Here is a 22,567-nt window from a genome sequence, read left to right as displayed (position 1 = left end):
TAGACTATCTAATACTTTTTCTTTCCCACACTTTCCTTCAGAGCTTCCCCAACAATGAACTAGATCTGGCAATGCATGGATCAACCTCATCATCTATGTGTACATCTCAGGAAAGTACATTGCCAAGGTAAGTGAACTTATCCACAGTATTCAGATTTTCTCCATTTACTTTAACCAGTGGTTTCACTTTTGGACGGTATGGTACTGGCTGGTGGAGAACCTCCATTTTGTTGGTATTAATTATCATGCCAAAATGAACAGAGAATTGATCCATACTCTGCTGCATCTCAGCCTCAGAGGCCACACTGAGTACACAATCATTTGCAACCAAAAGTCATGAACCAACACTTCTTGAACTTTTGTCTTGGCTTGTAGCCTTTTCAAGTTAAATAATTTACTGTCCATTTGGTAGCTGACCTTGAAGCTGTTGACAGCTTTGACAACAACAATATCGTTGACAACATCACTGAAAACATCACGCCAAAAAGCATAGGAGCAAGCACACATTCTTGCTTCATGCCATTGGGAACCAAAAAAGAGAGAGAACATTGTCCATTATCCACAACCTGTGCAAGAATGACATTGTGAAATGAGTGTACAATACCAATGAACTTCTCTGGGCAACCAAATTTTGCCATGGTTTTCCACAATCCTTCACAAGTGACAGTATCAAGGGCCTTGGTCATATCTACAAACATTGTGTACAGACCTCTATTTTTTTCCTGGCCTTTCTCCTGGATTTGTCAGCAGTCTTGACTGTTCCTCAGCCTTTTCTGAAGCCACACTGGCTCTTGGGTAGATGGCCATCTTCCAAATGAAGGATCAACCTGTTAAGGAGAACTCTGACAAGAATCTTGCCAGTAATGACTGAGAAAGACCTCACTGTGATTGTCACAGGACAACCTATTTCTTTTTCCTTTATTGACATGGACAATGGAGGCATTCTTGAACTCCTAGGGGATACTTTCCAGTATAAGTTGGAAGATTTCAGTCATCTTTTATATGAGCAGTGAGCCCCTGGCCTTGTAAATCTCAGCTGCAATAGAGTCAGCACCAGGTGATTTGCCAGATGAAAGGAGCCTAATGGCCCTCAAAACCTCTTCTTCAGTTGGAAATTCAGCTAGAGAGGGAATGAGTTCAACCTGAGGTAAATGGCCAACACTGATGGATGATAGTCTGTTGAGAACACTATGGAAGTGCTAAGCCCACCTCTCCAGGATCATGTCCTTATCACTAATCAATGTGGCTTCCTCAGCACTGAGTGGTTGAGATGCCTTGAGGACATCATAAAAGTGCTTTGGATTGTTACTATCATCTTTAAACGGAATTTTCATCTGTCTTCTTATTGAACCAAGAGTCCTGCATCTCCTTAAGCTTTGCTTGTGGCTTTGTTTTTGGTGGTGTGAAATGTTGCCTTCTTAGAGATGGATGAACTACCCTGCTGGTAAACCCAATGGAGTTCTCATTTTTCATTTAACAGCTTCTGAATTTTCCTATCATTTTCATCAAACCAGTCTTGGTGTTTGCGAGTGTGCTGACCCAGCTGAGTAAATGCAGTGAGGCACACCAAATTTCTGAGAACTGCCCACTCCTTTTCTGGTCCACTGTTGCCAAATATGTGTGCTCAACTTTCCCTCCAAGTTACCATTGAACCATTCTGCCTAGGAGAAATATTTTTAATCTGTTGACATTAAGTTTTATGGTATTTATTTTCCCTTGGGGCCACAGCTTTTGTTGACTGGGAATATTGGGCTTAGAAAGTCTATGAGCTGAGTTCTATGATCAGTCCAGCACTCTGCACCACACATTGCCTTTGTCCCTCTCACTCCTGTCAGTCTCTTCTCCTTACACTGACATAGTCTATTAAATGCCAGTGTTTGCTGTGAGGGTGCATCCGTGAAGTTTTATTTTATTTAGATAAGTGGAAGAATGACATTAATCCTTTGCTGTTTCCAGCTCCATTCCTCCCAGGGACTCCCTGCCATATCTGATAGTATGAGCCTACTCTGGCATTCTGATCTCCCAAAATCATGTTTGTCCTCTTTTGGTACATGGACGATGAGGGTCTCCGGTCTTCATAAAATTTTTCTTTGACTTCATCAGGGTGAGAGCATAGGCTCCGATGATGAGGGTGGGGCACCTTTCTGCAAGTGGCCATTATGCTATCATCGTGAGCCTGTCATTCATTCCTTTTGGGAGGTATACAAGCTTGTTGATTAGACTAGTCTTGATCATAAAACTTACATCAACTTCATGGAGCTCCCCATCAATTTGACCATTCCAGAAAAAAAACCATGTATCCAGCTCCATTTTCAGTTAGTTGACTTTCATTTGTCAGCCTTGTTTCACTCTGGGCTGCTATTTGGATGTGATACCCACTGAGTCCTCTCACAACAAGAACTGTTTGTCTTTCAGGTCGACTGGATTTCATCTTCTCCATAAGCACCACTTACCAATGGTGAGTGGAATCATCTTCACAAAAGATTTTGTCCATTTTTTTGTGTTTCAACTGCAGAGTAGGATCCATTTTTGCCAAGGTAAGCAGGCCAGGGTTGGGTGAAGCAGATAATTTTAAGGCATCTTTTCTAGCCCCTTCCTCACAACAGGAAGGGAGCAGTACATTCCTTAAAAAAGTTTTCTCAGATACCCAAGAGGCCCTATGATCTAGGCTAATGTCTTTTGACTTATACATACATTTAAGTGAGACAGAGGGGCACAAAATCATTGGTCTCACTCTTTATTCCAGAGTAGTGAAGTCTAGTGGCAGGGCAAAAGTCAGGATGACCAGTGATGGCTCAATATGTGGTGTAGGACCTTGACACCTTCAGTGCCTGATCAAGCTTTTAGCCTCCACTGTGCCTGCTTCAGCCAGTTTCATGGCCATTGGAACAAATTGGTCTCATCCACCCACTGACCTGGTTTAAGGATAAACCCTCAACCTGGTTTATCCCATCTGCTGAGACTGTTTACTGTGTTGTGGCCACTGGGCATACTATGCCTTCTTGGAGTCACAGGTAAGAGTTAGGTGGCAGGTGGACACCAAAGGTAGATGAGTAGACCTGAAAAGGACTTGGCAAGCCCTCACACCAGAGGGCTGAACCATAGCAAGCCGGCAAATATTATGCTAATGAGCTAATTCTAAGGTGTTGCTAATAACTTTGAAATAATGTGCATATATCAAGGAACTAACCCTAAGGTGGCATAGATAAGAGTTAGTCCATCCCTTATAAAACCCTATAAAAATGAGAGTGCTCACTGAGTACTCTTACATCCCATATAGCTCCATGTTGCTCAAGTGCCCCCAGTTCCAGTCCGTGGTTAGAAAGGTGACTTTCTCCCCATTCTTTTCCCTGTGCTGTCTGCCTCCCTCCACCACCTGATCACTGTCCTCACACCATCCACCTCTATAGCCCAACACCATTTGCCTGTGTACTCAAAGAATGACAGAAGCATTACCTCCCATTTGCTCCCATCTTGAACTTTCCCAGAGAGTCTCAAAGAACCAGGTATGCCTGCCCCCTACTCTATTTAGAGTGACTTTCTTGTGGTCCCCTTCCCTCAGTCACAATTAATAATTCAATAAATCAATTGGCAATTCAAGCTTCTTTGAGAAATGCCTGTTCGTATCTTTGATGATTTATCTCCTGGGGAATAGCTTTTGTCTTCATATATTTAAGTGAGTCCCTTATGTATCTTGGATAACAGACTTTTATTAGAGAACCTTACTGCTAAGGTTTTTCCCCCAGTTAACTATATTCCTGCTAATTTTGACTGAATTGATTTTATTACGCAAAATCTTTTTAATCATATATAAACAAAACCATCCAGTTTAAATCCAGTGATTCTCTCCATCCTTTGTCTTGTCATGAATCTACACCTGTCAAAGGTATTTCCTTCTCTGTACCTATACCCTATGGTTATGTTTTTCTTTCAGAATGTATATGACAACCTATGAAGAGAGAGGGTAATTGTAATTAAAGTGACTGATAACTCTTTTTGAATATACAGGAAAGGTGATGATTTATGTGAATTTATTTTAAATCTTGCTACTTTGATGAAGTTGTTAGTCTTGTCGATTTATTTTCAGTTGAATCTTTAAGGTTCTCCTAATGGGCCATTATGTCTTCAAAAATCAATACCTTTGTTTCCTTGCTGTCTATGTTTATTCCCTCAACTACTTTTTCTTGTCTTATTGCTGTAGATAACATTTCTAGCACTATATCAAATAATAATGATTAAAAAGGCCATCCTTGCCTCAGTCCATTGTTGTTGAAAGGCCTCTAGAATTCCTCTGTTATATATCATCTTGAGCCTTGGTTTCAGATAGATACTATTTACCATATTAAGGAAACGTCCACTTGTCCATAAACTTTTTACTACTTTTTAAGAGAGAGGTATATTTTTCAAAAGTTTTTTCAATATCTATGACTTAATCATGTCATTAAGTTTTATTAATATGACCTATTACAGTAATAGTAAAAAAAACAATTATAGTTATAATTTTTGTTATATTAAATCAACCCTGTATTCTTGGTATAAATCCAACTTGATCATCATATACAAACATTTTGACATATAGTTTTAGCCCCTGTAATACTGTACTTAAGATTTTTGCATCAATATTTATCAGGGACAGTGGCCTATGGTTTTCTTTCTCTGTTTTATTTCTCCCTGGTTTAGATTTCAAGGTCAAATGTGTATCATAGAAGAAATTTGACATCTCTCTTTTCCTCTTTTTGTAAGTAATTAATGTAATATGAGAAATAATTGTGCTTTGAATATTTGATAGAATACCACTTTAAAAACTATCTGGTCTAGTAACATTTTTGTTTGGGAGTTCATCTATAACTTGGCCAAAACTTTTTCTAAAATTGGTTTCTTTGAATTTTCTATTTCCTGTTCTGTTCATTTGGATATTGTATAGTTTTCTAAATGTTCATGCATTTCATCTAAATCTGCTATCTTGTCAGCATATAACAATGCAAAATAATTTATGATAATCTATATTTCATCTTCATTTGCTGTGAATTCTCCTTTGTCGTTTTTGAATATAGCAATTTGAATATAGCAAATCCTTGTCCATTTTACTAGTCTTCCCCCCCCCCCAAAATAATCCCTACATTTTGCAATGTTCTTTATCTATAGTCTCCCATCTTTGCAAACAAGGGACAGAAACACATTTTTTCCTCTCCTCTTTGGGCCGAGGTCGATCATTATAATTACTAAAACTGTGTGGAATATATACTGTCAGATGTGGTCAATGCATTGGTCAATTGTTCTAAATTACCTTTTCTTTTTTTATATTTCTTTCAAAATTCTTGTTTCTCTCTCTTTGAGGAAAGGTCCAGGAGAATTATATTTGGAAGTCAAGATAGTGCAAAAGCAAATATATCAATATAAAAATATTTACACAAAGTTTATAACTTGGGGTTCTTTCATCACGTTGATTTTTTAAATTCAAGAGTGAAATTTTATGTTGTTTCTGTTCAGTTCTTTTTCCGTTGTTGTGTTTGGCTCTCTGTGACCCCATCTGGGGTTTTCTTGGCAAAGATACTGGAGTGATTGGCCATTTCCTTCTCCAGAGCATTTTACAAATGAGGAAAGTGAGGCAAACAGGGTGAAATGACTTGTCCAAGGTCACACAGCTAGAAAGTGTCTGAGGCTAGATGTGACATCAGAAAGTCTTTCTGAGTCCAGGTCTAGCGCTCTGCACATTATGGCGCCACCTAGTGCCCAATAAAATGTCATATTTCTTGTGAGTGAATTTTATCTTAGATTCAGCCCAAGGCATTAGTTTATCAAGATCTTCATGAATCCTGACTACCCTTTCTTGAGATAGCTATCCCTTTCAGCTATGTTGTTCAGTCATGTCAGACTCTTTGTGGTCATGGGCACCATAACACCCCAGGCCCTTCTATCCTCCACCATCCTCCAGCTATGTACCATTTGTGATTCTGATGAGCATGCCCTCCAGGCCTTTATCCAAGTCAGAATAAAAACGTTGACTGACAGAAGGACAGGCACAAAGCCCCAGGTCCCTCCTTTGGAGACATTCTACCAAGTTGGCGTGGAACCATGAAGACTACTCCTTGAATTGAGCCATCCCATCATTTCTGAATCCATCCACAGGTGGCCTGCGTCTCTTCATCTTTCCAAAGGAATAGTATGGGCTTTGTCAACTCTGAGCTTGCTTTCCACTTTTACCAGGTACCTTTCATGACTACTGTTAGACCAACCTTCCCCATGCATGGGGCTAGTCTTTTAGATCCATTATGCAATAAGATTTCAGCAACCAGCTGCCAAATCAGTCCAAGGGAATTTTAAACCTTTCTCTGTAATATTCCCCAACATGGCACTTCATTCTCTTGCTGGTCTAACCATGTACTTTGCTACAATTCCATCTAGCTCTGGGCCATGCTAAAATCCCACCTCCTCCAAGAGGCCTTTCCAAATCCCCCTTAATGCTAGGACCTTCTTTCTTCAATTAATCTTTATATCTTGTTTGCATATAGATGTTTGGATGCTGTCTTCCTTTTGAACTATGAACCCCTTGAGGTCAGGAAATCTTTTGCCTTTCTTTGTGTTTGCAGCCTGATGTAACAGTCTTCCTGGAGAATGAAGCTCAAGCAGAAGCAGCAGCAGACTTGGCATAGCGCTGGGCACCCACTGTAAGGTGCTTAACCAGGCTTCATTGAGCCATTGACCTACCTACTGCAGGTTTCACTGTGGAGATTCAGGAGAAAAATGCCTGTCGGTTCAGGCAATGAATTCCCAGTATCCTCTTTGCTCTCTCCCCCATTAGTTTTGCTCTGACTTTGGCACTGGCTGACTTGGATTCTCACAAGCTTGTCCATCCCCCCACTTTGGACTTGTGAAGACAAGAGAAAAGCCAAGGGAGTCACAGAGATTAAAGGGCAGAGTGACTGCTTTCCCAAGAGACCACATGCAGGGACTTCAGAGACAGAGCAGGATGGATGAATCAGGTAAGAGGAGCATTTGAGTTGATATGCAACTGAAACATGTTTGAACTGGGGGCCAAGACCAGTGATCTGCATTTCTCCCCTTCCCTCTCTTTCCTATGTGAGTGAGGACCCGCTTCTAAACTATTAAGTTAGTTTCATTGAAGTCTGTTTACCTTTTTTTGGTTTAAAAAGTTTGCTCCATCGCTTTAGGACTGTATCCCCAAGAGATCATAAAAATGGGAAAGGGTCCCACATGTACAAAAATATTTATAGCAGCTCTCTTTGGAGTGGTCAAAAACTGGAAATCAAGGGGATGCCCATCAATTGGGGAATGACTGAATAAATTATGGTATATGAATGTAATGGAATACTATTGTGCTATAAGAAATGATAAACAGGAAGACTTCAGAGAGGCCTGGAAAGACTTATATGATCTGATCCTGAGAGAAAGGAGCAGAACTAGGAGAACTTTGTGCATAGCAATGACCACAGTGTGCGAGAGTTTTTTCTGGTAGATTTGGAACTTCATAGCAATGCAAGGACTTAAAAAAAAATCCCAATGGTCTTCTAAGGCAAAATGTCCTCCACATCCAGAGAAAGATCTATGGAAGTCAATCCCAGAATGTAGCAGATCATTTTTGTGTGTGTGTGTATTATGTTTTGGTTTGTTATATGATTTCACCCATTCATTTTAGTTCTTCTACCCAGCATGACTATAGTGAAAATGTATTTAATAGGAATGTATGTGTAGATCCTATATAGAATTGTATGCTGTCTCAGGGAGGGATGGGGGAGGTAGGTAAGGGAAAAAAAATCTAAGTTATATGCTAGTGATTGTAGAACACTAAAAATAAATAAAATTAATAAATAAATTAAAAATAAAAATAATAAGTTTGCTCCATTTCCTGAAGTAAAAAGCTGATTAATAAGTTACTAAGTCATGTGTGCTTCTGTTCAATGAAGAACTCAGAAGACCAGTTGGGAAAGACTGTAAGGGGAGATAGATTTTTAAAGCTGTTGGTTTTGCCAGAGATTTCTAACCCGGGGCGCAGAGTTAAAAGAGAGTTATGAACTTCCTTTTACAAGTTCCCAGGTCCTAGGGAATACATTCACCAGCTTCAATCTGGGCCAATGAATTCACTGCAACAGTGGCCAGGTAATTGAGAGACCACAATCTCCTATTACTGTAGGAATTATTTTTATTTTTTATTTTTTGGCCTTTGAGAGGAAGGCAGCTGAAGGTGTGGCTCAAGAAAAAATTAGGCCCCAAGGAAGGAGTAACTCCATCCGAAAGTGGGGCCAGTCAGTGACAGCTCTGCTTGAGTACTCCCCCACAAGGAGAGTCCTGACAGCATTTATAAGCCTGGTCAAGTGCAGTAAGCACCAGACTGGGGAAAGACGAAGATCGGAGTTCAAGTTCAGACTCCTTTCCTTACTAGCTCTGTGTATTTCATTCTCTGGGGAAATTATCAAGTTGTATGTTGGATTCTCACGTTCTTTGACTCACATTTCTTCCCCCAAATGTCAGCGATGGGAGTCCTCCCTCACCAGCTCCAATATATCTCTTAATTGCCTCGATTTTGTGGAACCGCACAAGGACACTCCCTCCCCAGGACCTCAGTGGGCATCCCCTGCTTTTTCCCCTCCCTCTCAAGCATGCTGGGCATTGTTCTTCCTCTCCTCTCCCACTCCCACCACCCCCATCCACTGCTCAAGTCCAAGTCCTCAGGTATGCCAGCCTCCAGCCCTGACCCCTGGGAGGCAGAAGCCTTTCCTTACCCAGCTCCATCCCCCTGGGCCTGTCTTCGAAGGGAGCCCAGTATCTCCCCCTCGGGTCATCCAGAGATCGTGTCCCTGACCCTAGAGGGACCCCTGACCCCACAGAAGACTCGGGAGAGGTAGGGGTGCGGCTGCTTTATTGGGGATGAATATCAGCTTCCATATCAGACAGAGCAGCTAGGAGAGATTCTCAGGGGCAGCTCCCGGCCCGCTCTTCCCGCTGCCGCCGCTTCAGGGTCTGTGCCCATTGGGATCTCCAGGGCAGGGCGCGCCCACGGTGATCGAGGACCAAGCGGGTGGGGTCGGATCCTCCGGGGGGCCCCCCTAGTAGCAGGTAGATAGACCCAGGCCGGAGGGTTAGGCAGCCACAGACCAAGTCGGCACGAGGAACCCAGGTATCCTGTACTCCTGTGCTCAGGGGTTCTGCCCGCTGCTTGTATACAGCCAGGACGCGGATCTTCAGACGCCACCAGGTTGGGCCTGAAGGCTCGGCGGACTGAACCTGAGCTCGAAGAACTAATGAGAGAGGGAGCAGGAAAATCACACTATCCTCTGGAGACCCTGGAACCCTCTTCCCCCTGCTCCGCCTCAGGGGACTCAGGCCTCCTTAATCTCAAACCCAGGCGCATTTCTCCCCTAGTTCAGATCCCCAAAGGACTCAGGCTTCCCATCTTCCGTCCTGGCTCTTTCCAGTTGGAAGGTCCCCTGGGCCTCTCCTCGTAGACCCAGGCATCCCCGTCCCTCTATCCTGCTCCCGGGAGGCCTTCCCCAGCTTTGCCTCTGGGGATACTCTGGCTTTCTAGGCTCCTGCCCTCGGTGAACCTTGGCCCTGATTCAGGCAGGGAAAATGAGGCTACCCGGGTCTCCCTGACCCCGAACCGCCCTCCCCCCCCCCACCCCCCGGAAGCTCAGGTTCTCACCATAGGCTTGGTGACAGTATTCCTGCAGACTCATGTGGACTCGCGCTTCAGAGGCGTTACAGAGGCTCTGGCACGTCGGGTCTGTGGACGGGCCCAGACGTGAGCATCTCTTAGCCCCCTCTATGGCCCATCCTCTGCACCGCGCCCCCACCCCCTCTGCCCAGGTCCTGAATTCTCGCCTAGGCGTGCTGTTGTTTAGCTCCAGCTGGGTTCAGGGACCCAAGCCCTCCGGGTCCCCCAATACCTGGAGTGTAGACACTAGGGATTGTGGCTTCTGTAGTCGTTATCTCTGGGATCCCTGAGAGAAGGAAAACGAGCAGGAGGGAGAGAACCCTAATCATTCGACTCAGTCCTCTCGACCAGCAGCACCTGCCCAATCCGGACTTCCCCCTCCCAGTCTCTGCCCCTCGGGGCTCCAGGTGTACCCTCCCTAGACCCTGCCCTTTGGGACCCCAGGAGTCCCTCCCCAAACTCACGCTGACAGGGCAGACGGATAGAACGACTCTGCTGGTAGCCCAAAGCGCAGCGGTCACAGGAGGGACCAGTCACTCCTGGCTTGCAAGGACACTGTCCGTTGGTCTGGTTGCATTGGGCCCCGGTTGCACCGATGGGGTGGCACTGACAGGCTGGGCGAGAGAGAACCCTCGGTGACTCGGGGTCACCCCCCTCAGATGCTTATCCCAGGCCCTTTCCCCAGCTGGATCCCCTAGGGATCCAGCCGCAGCCCCTCGACGGAACTCACCGCGGCAGGCCCTGCGACTGGACAGGGGCTGCTTGGGGTCCCGCCAGTATCCCCGCTCGCAGTAGTGGCAGTGACGACCTGCGGTGTGGTGGCGGCAGCGTTCGCAGACACCGCCGCTGCGCCCTCCCGACAATCGGAATACCTCAGCGTGGAAGCGACAGCGTCGAGCGTGCAGATTGCAGGAGCAGGCTGAGAGATGGGAAGGGACAAGAGTCAGGAAACCAGAATGTGTCCCAGCACAGCCCCTGGGAGAGTGAGCAGATTGGTCTAGTCTAAGGATTTCCCTATCTGTACAAAGAATGATCGGTGGGTAGTTGATTTCATTGAGTTCCCGGGAGAATGGACTGGTTCTGGGGGAAGGATGAAACTGTGCCTGGTTTGGCGGAGTCCAGAAGTTTGAGATGATCTGTCGGAAGGTTTGGTATAAAATCTTTTGGGAAAATGGTTTAGGAAAGGGGAGGAAGAGAAGAATGGGGAAACAATGAAATGGAATGTGTGGTAGTGGAAAGTGCACTCTGGGCTTCCTTCAAGGCAGCTCACATCCCACGTTCTAGGAGAGGGCTTTCAGGACTGTCCATGTTGGGGATACTCCAGTCTAGTCAACTCACACCTGGACTATGGCAACAGCTGGTGGTGGTGGTGGGAATCTGCCTGCCTCAAGTCTCTCCCCACTCCAATTCATGTTCCATTCACCCACTAAAGTGATTTTACTAAAGAACAGGTCTGATCACATTATCATATTACCTCCTGCCGCCCTTACTCAGTTAACTTCGGTGGCTCCCTCTCACCTCTAGGATCAAATACATGCTAGCCCCCTCCTACTTTTCCCTTCTTCTTACACCTTACCCCTCACCTTGATCCAGTGATGCTGTAAAAAGACACTCCAGCTCATTGCTCTGGACATTTTCTCTGGTTGTCTCCCATTCCTGGAGCACTCCGCTCTCCTCAGCTCTGATTATTGATTCCCATTAAAATTCCTTATTTTATGGGAAGCCTTTTCCAGCCTCTCTTAATTCTAGGACTTTGTCTTTGTTAATTATGTCCCAGTTGTCCTGTCAGTCGCTTGCTTGTATACATTTGTTTGCATGTCCATTAGATTATAAGCTCCTTGAGGTCAAACACTGTCTTTTACCTCCTTTTTTACCCTCATTACTTAGCAAAACATCTGGGTATGTAGTAAGCACATAATAGATGTTATTGACTGATCAATAAATTGAGTCTTGCCTCACCATCTGAAGTGTCCATGTCTTGTCCATTCCTCCTGTGCAATGTTCCTTATATCTGTCCCTAGTTCTGACCTCTTTCTGTGACCACTGTAACAGACTCCTAATTGGATTCCGTGCTTCTAGCGTTAAATCATCTTCCTACAGGCAGTTCAGAACAAGTCACTTCCCAGTTCAGTCAGCTCCAGTCCTTACTGATAAAGTACAAACTCTTCATCCTGGCATTCAAGGCCCTCCAAAGTTTGGCTCCAACTTCCCTGTCTAGCCTTGGTGTACTTTATTTTCCTTCACACGTGCTTCTTTCTAACCAAACCGGTCTTTATCTTTGTACCACCACCACTTCATTCGATACCTAACACACCGCAGGGACTCACTGAATGAACTGGGAAGAGGATGGAACTCCAAGAGGGAGAATTGAATAACAAGGGGGAGCCTAAGCAGCTTTGAGGAAGGATATAGTGAATTCCATGGGTTGTTGAGTTTGAGGTGTTGATGGGGGTGTCCAACTGGTAACTGGGTGTTCAGGACTAATGTTCAAGAGAGAAGTGAAGGCTTATGGATATGGGGAGTCATCTGCACAGAGATCATCGTGGAACTCAGGGGAGCAGATGAAATCAACCAGAGAGACTATGGAGAGAAGAGGATCCAGAACTGAATGTTGGGGAGGGGAGACTCTAAGGGTAAGAGATGGATAAGGACCCACCACAGAGACTGAAAAGGAGCCATCAGGTAGGTAGCAGAAGAGGGAGGAGAAGGCAATGTCACAGAAGACAAAAGAGGAGAATTAAATGAGTATTAATTGATACTATATTTGTAAAGAACTTAGCACAAGGTCAGGCACAGAGCATGGCAGGTGCTTCATAAATATTCATTCCCCCCTGTTCAGGAGAAGAGAGAGTCAAAAGCTGGAGAGAGGTCATGGAGGAAAGATCATTGTATTAAGCAATGAATGGGTTATTGATAACCTTTTGAAAAGCAATTTCCCCAGAGTGATGGAGTCAGAAGCCAGGGTAGGAAGAAGCTGGAGAATAAGTAGGTGGAAAAGACAAAGAGGCAATGAATGGAGATTTTTTTTTTCTAGGAGTGAAGTAGCAAAACAGAGGGTAAATATCTTGGGGATGAAATGATGAAGTTAAGTGAGGGCATTTGTTTGTAATGGCTAGTGGAACCCTGAGTTTAACTGTAGGTAGCCAGGAAGATGCTGGCAGGTAGGGGGAGACTGAAGATTTGAGAGAAGGGGTAATGGATGGGGTAAGCACCCATAGTAGATGGGAAGGTATGGGATCAAGTACTCAGAGGCCTTGGCCTTGGCAAAGAGAAGGCCACCGTCATCAGAGATGAGTGATGAAGGTCCAAGACAGGTGATGATATCTGGAGTAGGGGAAATGAGGGGACCCATGACAGATGGCCTTGATTTGCTTAGCAGAGTAAGAAGCAACGTCTTGCTGCAGGCCTGGTGGGGGGTGGTACCAGGGGCTGTAAGAGAAGAAGAGATTTGGAATAGTAGCTACTGAGAGTGAGAGGAGAATGTCAGTCAATGAGCGATAGAATTGCCAAGCAGCAGTAAGGATTGAGATGAGAGCATCTGGATTTTCAGAGGATGGAGTCAACATAATTCATGACTTCCTTCAACAGCTTGGGAGTTAGGGCACAAAATACCAATGCAGGGCATGGCCCATGGTTGATTGGTGGGTCAACCAGCAGCTGAAAAATTGTGCCCATAGGAATTCAAGGTTGAGGAGTGGTACATTATTGAATTTACTAACTATAGAATCAGAGCTGTGAAGGGTGGAAGAGTCAGCACAAAGATGGCCCTGGGGCTCTAGGAGAGGTGAAGAAGAAGAAATGAGGAGGGACTGGGCCCTCTCTGTTTGTCATTACTGTCATCAAGGCTCCATTCTCCCACTCAGTATCTCAGGCCTCTGGAGAGGAGGGGGGTAGTTTGTTCCTGGAAGGGTTGGGCTCCCCCTCAGAAGTCCTTTCTAGCCTGCTGTTCCTCACCCCCTCCCCTCCCTCAAGGTTGTAATTCTGTTTTATATCTGTCTCTAACTCTTCTTTCACTACATCAAAGTTCCGAATTTCCTCTCTCAACCTTGCGTTCACTTTCCTACTATCCTATTGCACTCCACTCTCTCCTCAAGTTTTTCATTCTCCCTCCATCTTCTCCCACAGGGGTTCAAAGTCCTGTCAGTTCTGAGATTCCAGCTCTCAGTGGTAGAGCATCCAGAGAGGGAGGCAGTCCCCAAAACTGGAGGGACAAGGGGGCCATTCAAAGAAGCTTGAATAGTGAGAACAAGAACAGAACTGACTGAAAGAATGAGTGTCACTCAGTAATATGAATGACAAGGTAGCCATTGAAAGGGGGATGGAACCCGGAGGGGGACAAGGGGACGAGGAAGCGGAGAATAAGTCTCGGAGAAGTTGAGGCCAGCACTAAGGGGAAGAGTGGGGATGGGGAGGGCCGCAGAACGAAGAGTGAGGGAGAGAATGGATTCCTGAGGAGGGGAATGGACAAAAGAGGTAGCCTGAGGCTGCACGTCAACAGAATTCTTAGGATTAGCCTGAGGTAGTGATGGGAGAAAGGAAAAACCCTCCCTAGGAGGACAGAACCCAGCGGTGGGGAGAAAGTGGAACATTAGGGGCGAGAATGGGGCTGTGGTTGGGGTCAGGGAGGCTGGGATCCTTTCACTCTTAGGGAAAGAGTGAAACCCTGTGGAGGAGAATGAAGCTTGAGAGAAATGCCAAAATGTACTACCTGAGTGACCTCACTAGCCTGGGTATCAATTTTCTCTTATTGGGGGAGAGAAGAGGAGGCTGGATTGAAAGTAAGAGGGTTGGATGGGTCTGTGGGGATGTAACCCTGAGGGGCACTCACGCTGACACGCGTACGGGTGCTGGGGCGTGGCCGGCCTCCAGGGCCAGTCCTGGTGAGATGGAAGGCAACTTTCGCACCCGGGGCCGGTAGTGTGGTGGCGGCAGCGGCAGCGTGGGGGCTGGAGTCGGACCGCGCAGCGGGCTGCGTGACCGTGACACTGACAGCGGCCCCGCACAGCCACGGACGCCAGCGCCTCTGGGGACCCCAGTTCCACGCGGAGGTGGAGGGCGGGCGGGTGTTGAGAGGGACCGATCTGGGCGCGGAGGGTCAGCTCGGCAGTCGGGCCTCCTCCCGAAGTCCAGAGCCGGGCCAGGGGCCACCAGGGTCCTCCGCCGGCGCCTTCGCCGTTTGACGTAGCTAGGACCCGGGCCCCGGCGACGGCGTTGGCGGCTGGCGGGGAGCAGAAGCGCAGGTGGACTGAAGTCAAGAGATAGGGGCCCCCGAGGGCCAGGTTCAGGCTGCTGCTGTGGTTGACCGCTCGGCCGCACGAGGCCCCCGCCCAGGCCAGGAGGGCTGTCGGGGGAACACAGAAGCGGGGCCCGCCCTGGGCATCCGAGCAGTGCTCCCCCTCCCCCAGGGTGAAGAGGACAAGGAGGCCAAGGGAGAAAGTCAAGGGCATGCTGGCGTGGCCTTGGACCTGCAGGAAATCACACACACATCCAGCCATCCTGGCAAGTCACTCCGCAAGGACCCAGGTACCACCTCCCTCTACCTAGGTTCCCAAGGATTTCCGCCCTCACTTTGGTGCTCCATCTTCTAGCTTCACGCACATGACCCTTTTCCATCCTTTATCCTGAGACCAAGCCTTTGGTTTACCCAATACCCGTTCAGGTACCCAGTACTCTCCTCCTGTATTCCCACCTATATGGGGAAAGCGATTGTCCCTTCCCCAGATCAGTCCCTTCTCTTAGAGGATTCTGACGTCTCCTCCTCCGCCTCGCCCCGCAGGGACCCCGTCGCCTCCTCCCAGTCCCCCAGACTGCCTGGTTGCCCAGTTCTGGCCTCACTCTGATTTTCAAGCGCGGAAAATGGTTCCATCTGGGGCGCTCCGTGTTTACCTAACCCAGGGGGGAAAGAACGCGGGCAAAATCGAGAATTTCACTGGGGCTAATCCCTAGCTTAACACCCTGGAGCTAGTGATGTGACAGGACCAGGCTTGAGGCCGAAGGAGCTCCAGTTCCCCAGAGCCCACACAGAGACAGCAAGGGCAGGCAGGCAAAAAGAGACAGAGTTGGAGGTGGATAAGAGAGGAAGAGGAGGGGGAGACACAGAGACAGATAAAAAAGAGAGAAAGTAATTGTGAGAGGGAATAGGTAGAGGGAGAGAGAGTGAGGGAAAGGGAAGGAGGCAGGAGATACACGGAGACAGAAAAAAAGAGAGACAGGGACTATGAGAGGGGTTGGGGAGGAGAGTGAGGTGGAGACAAAGACAGAAAAAAGAGACCTCGACTGTGAGAGGGGATGGGGGAGAGTGAGGTGGAGACAGAGAAAAAGGAGAGACAGTGACTTTGAGAGGGGATGGGGAGAGAGTGAAGTGGAGACAGAAAAAAAAAAGAAACAGAGAGACAGATGGCTAGAGAGGGAGAGGGAGAGACACAGTCCAAAAGGGAAGGAGACAGAGACAGAAAGGAGAGACTTACAGAGTGAGAAACAAGAAACAGAGATACATAAAGATACAGAGACAAGGAGGCAGAAATTCAGAGGGGAAAAAGGAAGGCAGAACCAGAGATTCAGGAAATAAAAAAGGGTGTGAGACCATGGGGATGAGGAGCTGAGGCAGTGGCAGCAGCAGATTTCTGGGCAGCAGTAGCAGCAGAGGTCTGGGCAGCAGTAGCAGCAGAGGTCTGGGCAGCAGTAGCAGCAGAGGTCTGGGTAGCAGCAGCAGCAAGGCTCTGGACACACAAGGAGAACAGAACATGGACAAACAGACTCAAGGAGAGGGGTGAGAGACAGAGATGAAACAATAGAATGGGGGTCGGGGAGGGGCAAGGGAAGGAATAGCTGGACAGAGGGATAGACACATGGAGGGCACAGAGAGCAATGGAGATGGAGGAGACACTAAGGACAGAGATTAAAGGATAGACACTAGACAGAGAACTGCAGGCAGAAAGAAATGCGGAATGAGAGAGACTCAGAGAAGGAAAAGAATCTGAGAGATGGAGATACGGAAGGAATAATGAGAAGCAGAGGCATAGAGACTTAGAAAAGAGACTGGGATGGGAGGGGGGGGGGGGGGAGTAAACAAAATTGTCCGGATGGGGGAAGGGGAGAAAGAGAGGTGGGGGAGAGACTGCAAGACATTCAGAGATACTTCAAGAAGCAGAGGAAGATTCAGATAGACATGGAGGTAGGACACCCAGAGTCAGGCTGGCTGGGAGGGGGTGGGCCCTGCAGGATCTCAGGCAGAGGAGGGAGGCCCAGCCAGCCCAGGGCTACCAGACTCTAGCAGTCCTGACAGTCAGTTCCCACGTGGGGCCCTAACCTCCTTCTCCACACCCCGGGCACGGAGGGGGGATTAGCAACAAGCCCTCACCCCCCCCAACCCCCCAATCCTTCTTTATCAGCTACAGCTCAGGGTCTTGGTGAGGGAGGGAGCCAGATTCTGGATACCTGGGTCCCTGAGAGGCCAGGGGCTGGGAATTCAGATTCCTGAGTGTGGGAGGGTGGGGGAAAGGGTGGTTCCCAGATGCATAGTCCCTGAAAGGGGAGTATTAGGAGTTCTGATTTCCTGGATTCTTGAGGAATAAGAAGTTGGACTTCTGAGGCCTGACCTAGAGACTCTCATCCTAAAACTTTCTCTGATCAAGACAAAGATTGCCAGATCCCAGGCTTTTGAGCTCTCCCTGGGTTCTAAGGTCCCCAGAGCGGAGGAGGACTTTGAGGGGAGGCCCCAAAAGGGTGAGGATTGAGGGTCTTCTGGTCTGAATGCCTGGGTCACTGAGGAAAGCAGAGGTAGTGCCTGGGTTCAGAGGACAGGCCACAGAAATTCTACCCCACATCACCCTTCCCTCCTCACAGATCCACTCTCCTTGGAGACCCAAACATCTGGCCTACCAGTCCCTGCCCAAGCAAACACTCACCTAGAATCTGGACATCCACAGGCCGCAGGTCCTTCACAGTCTGTCTCTGCTCTGAAACCAGGACTGGCTGGGGAGCTGTGGGATGGGATGCGGGGGTGCTGGGTGTGGCCACCCTGGTATGGGGGCGTGACGTCATCCGCCAACCCCCAGGCTGATTTCACGCCTCAGCTTTCTCCAGTAGGCAGATGTTGGAGGCCTGAGGCCTCCATCTCAGCTTTGGGATCTAGGCACCATCTTTGGACTCCTAGGACACAGGCATCTAGGTATCCAGTCCCCAACCTTTTGGAATGCAGATATCTAAGACCCCAATCTTTTCCCCCTGGTGAATCCAGATGTGCAAGTCTCCAAGCAGCCCTGTCCTTTCAGGAAAGCAGGTGTCCAGGCCCCTAGCTCCTGTTCCTTCAGACTTAGCTGTCTAGTCCCCTAGCCCCTGCTCCTCATGAGCTAGGTGTCCAAAACACAGCCTCTGTTCCCTTAGAGACTGAGGTGTTCAAGACCCTAGGTCCTTCTCCTTTAAAGATGCACTAAGTCCCCAACCCCTGCCCCCTCCTGGACCCAGATTGCAAATCTCCACTCCCCCTCACCATGTATTTAGGTGTCCAAGTTCACAGCCCCTTTCCCCTCTGGGACAAAAGTGGCCAACATCCAATCAGATGTTCCTCTCTTCTGTCCAGGTATCTCTCCCTAGACAAGTCAGATTTATTTGTTAAGTGCTTACTATGACCCATGTGTGCTAAGCACACATGATACAAAGAGAAGCAAAAACCCAAAGTCTCTCCTTTCAAGGGGCTCCCAGTGAGTCAGAGGGAAAAGTGCTGACATTCACACAAGCTATAAACCCCAGGAGGAAGGCACAGGCAGTGAGAGAGAAGAAGAGAGGCTTCCTGCAGAAGGTGAGATAGTAGCTGAGACCTGTAGTAGAATGTCAGAGAAGTCCAGACATGGAGAAAAGGAGGGAGGACATTTCAACCAGTGAAAAGGCCCAGAGCCAGGACAGCCAAAAGGCCAGTGTCACTGAATCACAGAGTATGGGAGTGGGGGATGTCAGAAGCCTGTAAAGATTGAGGGGGCAGGTTATGAGGGACTTAGAACACCAGGAGATTCTGAATTTGATGCAGGAGGTGAAAAGGAACCAGAGTGCGGTGACAGGGAAGTAAGACTTAAGAAGACTGGAAAGACAGGAAGGGGCCAGGAAATGGAATGAGAAGATGACAGAGTTAGCCCTGAAATTCAACAAGGTCAACGTGACAGCCAAACAGAGGCTAGACTAGAGTGGGAGAAAGATTTGAGGCCAGGAGACCATAGTGCAAATTCTGGCTGCAGTCCCAGTGGAGGGTGAGGGGCTGCAGAGGACTTGAGGGAGGGGGAGGGACAGGCTGTGAGCCTCTCTAACTAGGGAAGGGTGGCAAGTCTACAGAAGAGAGAAGTTTGTTAGGAAGAGGGGAGGGATCGGAGGGAAAAGAGAATGAATTCAGCTATGGACAGGTTCGGTTGTAGACATCTAGTTTGAGGTAGGAGGAAGCTAGGTGGTGTAGTGGATCACAAACCAGGACTGAAGTCAGAAAGACCTAGGCTCAGACACTTCCTAGCTATGTGACCCTGGGCAAATCCCTTCACCCTGTTTGCTTCCGTTTCCCCATCTGTAAAATGATGATAAAAATTAGCACCTACCCCCAGGGTTTGAGGATCAAATGGGATATTTGTAAAGTGCTTTGGACGTCTTAAAATGCTAAATAAATGCCAGTTATTATCTTTATTATGTCGCTATTGGAACTACGAGATTGGAGAACAAGAGAGAAGTTAGGTCTAGATAAACAGATCTGATGATCATCTAAACAGAGATGAAGAACAAGCTCCTGGGGGAGAGGGAGGGAATAAACATTTACTTTAATAAGTACCTACCATGTGCCATGAGGTTTACACATATTATCTCGTTTGATTCTCACAACAACTCTGTTGGGTTCAAACAGGGAGAGGTGACTTGCCCAGGGTCAAACAGCTAGCAAGTGTCTAAGGCCAGATCTGAACTCAGGTCTTCCAGACTCCCGCCCTAAATCTCTATCCACTGTACCACTGCCTAGCAGCATCCCTAACTAGGAGCTGATAATATCACCAAGAGGGAAGAGGGACAAGAGAAGATGGTTTGGGGCAGAGCCCTGAGGGATGCCTGTGGTGGGAGGATGCTACAAAGGAGATGTAGAAGGAGCAGTGAGAGAGAAAAAGAGAGACAGATGATAGAGACAGACAGAGAGGCAGAGAGAGAGACAGAGAGAGAGAGAGAGAGAGAGAGAGAGAGAGAGAGAGAGAGAGAGAGAGAGAGAGAGAGAGGAGGGAACAGAGGAGAGGAGAGACACAGAGAGAGGAGGAGGTGTCCTGAAAACCCTTTTCTGCTTATCCCCTAGGCAGCCCCAGGGGAGACATCTGTGCTGGGAGATCCTCCAGTGCAGAAACTGCTTAGAGGAAACCCCAGGGAGGTCTAGGGAATCAATCATTTATTCAATCAACAAGCATTTATTAGTCCTCTAATATAAGCCAAACATTAAAGACAGAAAGAATGAAATGACTGCCCATCAAGGACACAGAGAGGCTTAGAGGACCAGGGAGGTCCTCCCTCATTGAAAGGAAGAGAAGACTTACCCTTTGTGTGACTCAGTGCCAGATCAGGATATCAGAGAGAAATCCGAGCATCCACAGGTGGGCGGCCCCTGCCCTCCTCAATCAGAGGGGAGAATTGGGGCCCAAAACAGGGAAGGAACTTGCCAAGATCACACAGCCAGTCAATGAGATGAGAGCCCTGGGTCTCCTCTCTGAGAGTTTTTTTGCTTTAGGTTTAAAGGGAGATTAATTTCTTGGAGATAGGAGGGGGAGGGCAGAACAAAATTCATCCACGTTCCCAACTAGACTTTTTCTGACTCATTTCTCTGGCTAGCTACTCTTCTTACTGTAGTTTATTTTGCTTTTTTTTGCTTCCTCCTTGCTTAGCACGGGGTCTGGCACATGGTGGGTACTTAAGAAATGCCCATTGACTGACTGATGAATATGCACTTGAGGGAGATCATTTTGACTGCTGAGGAGGATGGCCTCAGGTTGGGAGAGATAGGAGGCAGGCAGACAAACCAGCAGCTATCGAAATAGTTCAGGTGTGAAGTGAGGCGGGTTTGCACCAGGGTGGGGGCAGAGTCAGAGGAGAGAAGGGCTGTGTTCCAGAGATGCTGCAAAGGGGAAATCACAGGGCTAGGCAACAACTTGGGTATGGGGTGGGGTGGGGGTGATGCATCAGGAGAGGACTTGGGGAGAAATATGAAGAGGAGAGCAAGAAAAAAGGGAAGAAGACAAGATGAGAAACCATGGTGTAGGCTGTGGATGCTCTTGATCAATACCCATGTGACCCTTGGGTCAAGCAGTAGCTCGAGCTGCCCACACCAGCTCTTGAGGCTAAGTTCTGTGAGTCTACAGACAGCTAAGACACTGCTTCATTTATTTACAATCGAGGGAGGGCAAAATCTCATTTTTCTATCAGGTTGCATTATGCCCTAAACCAAGTGCATGCCTCAAGGCACCTAGGTTAGGAAGCCCCTTCTAATGCATGTGCTCAGGCAATTTACACAGCTTTAAACTGGCAAAAAACCAAAACAAAACAAAACACTGGACTTCAACAGAGGAACTGGCTTTGGGAGCATCCGAAGGTGGGAGTGGAGCCATAGTCTACTTGCCTCCTCGTCTACTAACTGATGACATTTACAGAAGTTGCCTGTCTTAGCCACATTAGTCTCGGTTGGTCCCTCCCATTCTTGGGTGACTCACCCAATGCTGGTTCCTGCCCTCAATCTCAACTTTCCTGATGCTGCTCTTGGGGTGAGCTTCAGCAGGTAGGGCAGAAGTCCAAGCTCAGCAAATCATTCTCAGCTCCTTGCCCTGAATGGAAGGGCTAGAAGTCTTGTAGGAAGGGAGATCTTGTTTCCATCACCCATTGTGGAATTCCTTCCTGTCTATTTGGTACAGGGGCATGGGATCCCTGGCAGTGCTCTGCCAGTGTGTTGTGTGTGTGTGTGTGTGTGTGTGTGTGTGTGTGTGTGTGTGTGTGAGACAGAGAGTGTGAGTGTGTGGGTGAGTGTGTCTTTGATTCCTCATTATCCTGACATGAGATAATGGATGAGTGGGAAAGAGCATGGATACTGATTGGATTAGTAAGCTGTGGTCATTAGACCTGTATGGCACATAGTAGAGCAACTTCCTGTCTGCCTATCTTCCCAGTATTTTCTAGGTCTGATGGAAAACTAGCAAGGTGAGCTTTGGGGGCAGGTGCTGCCATAAAGGTCTGCTCTCTGAAGCCATGATGGTCATACTCTCTGATAAAATAGTTAAGAAAGGGAGGCATTGTGTTTTGAGATGAATTCTCTCTCACACAGGCTCTCAGGACACTGCTGAAACATGCCAGGAGGAAACAGGAAGAAAGAAGCTGCCCACACGGTAAGCCCAGAGGACTTCTCAAGGCCAGAGGGCTGAAATATTGGACAACCAACTGAAGTATGTGTTGGGAACTAGAGTCAGATGTCACCCCTGACTAGGCAGTGCAGTGTGAGGCAGTTTTCATTTGTGACTGTGAGAGGGGGACTACTTGGTAGCTCTTTTTTACCAAAGGTGATACATCTGTCTCTGATTCACTCCTCTTCTTTCCAAGAGGAAAAGGGCAGGAGAAGGAAGAAATGGTGGAAGGAACTGAAAATTCAGAGACCACAGAACTTACTTGTTCATGCCATGTCAGATTTACCACTTGTATTTTACTTTTGGTTTCCTGTTCATAAATGCCATTTAGTTGAAATACCAAGTGAGTGACTTCACTGAGGCTAGGCTGAGAAGGGAGAAGATCGAGATCCAAGTGTGTGTGTAGGGGACACAGGAACCAGGAAAGTGATGAGTTATTTTAAAGAGTGCTCCCCCTTAAATGTGGCCTTCAGGGCATTGGGGAAGATTGGGTGTTTTGTTG

The 22,567-nt window shown here is 47.4% G+C and overlaps 1 protein-coding gene across 3 annotated transcripts; it reads right to left on the bottom strand.

The window, feature by feature from the left end:
* Window positions 1-8,861: 8,861 nt before the first annotated feature.
* On the bottom strand, window positions 8,862-17,658 carry NTN5 (netrin 5). Of its 3 annotated transcripts, XM_072607413.1 has the most exons (7): window positions 17,581-17,658; window positions 14,502-15,138; window positions 10,404-10,592; window positions 10,138-10,287; window positions 9,906-9,959; window positions 9,662-9,742; window positions 8,862-9,257 (listed from the first exon to the last, which is right to left on the bottom strand). In XM_072607413.1, the coding sequence occupies exons 2-7, from the start codon at window positions 15,118-15,120 to the stop codon at window positions 8,932-8,934; spliced, it is 1,419 nt and encodes a 472-aa protein (XP_072463514.1). In that variant the 5' UTR covers window positions 15,121-15,138; window positions 17,581-17,658; the 3' UTR covers window positions 8,862-8,931. The 3 variants fall into 3 exon arrangements, with proteins under 3 accessions (XP_072463514.1, XP_072463515.1, XP_072463513.1); XM_072607414.1 differs by lacking the exon at window positions 9,906-9,959; XM_072607412.1 differs by lacking the exon at window positions 17,581-17,658 and having other exon boundaries at window positions 14,502-15,168.
* Between the last annotated feature and the right edge of the window lie 4,909 nt (window positions 17,659-22,567).

The sequence above is a fragment of the Notamacropus eugenii genome, chromosome 5 (assembly GCF_028372415.1).
Source record: "Notamacropus eugenii isolate mMacEug1 chromosome 5, mMacEug1.pri_v2, whole genome shotgun sequence".
NCBI classification, from domain to species: Eukaryota; Metazoa; Chordata; class Mammalia; order Diprotodontia; family Macropodidae; genus Notamacropus; species Notamacropus eugenii.
Note: the sequence above shows the minus strand (reverse complement) of the source record. Positions and strands in the feature narration are given on the sequence as shown.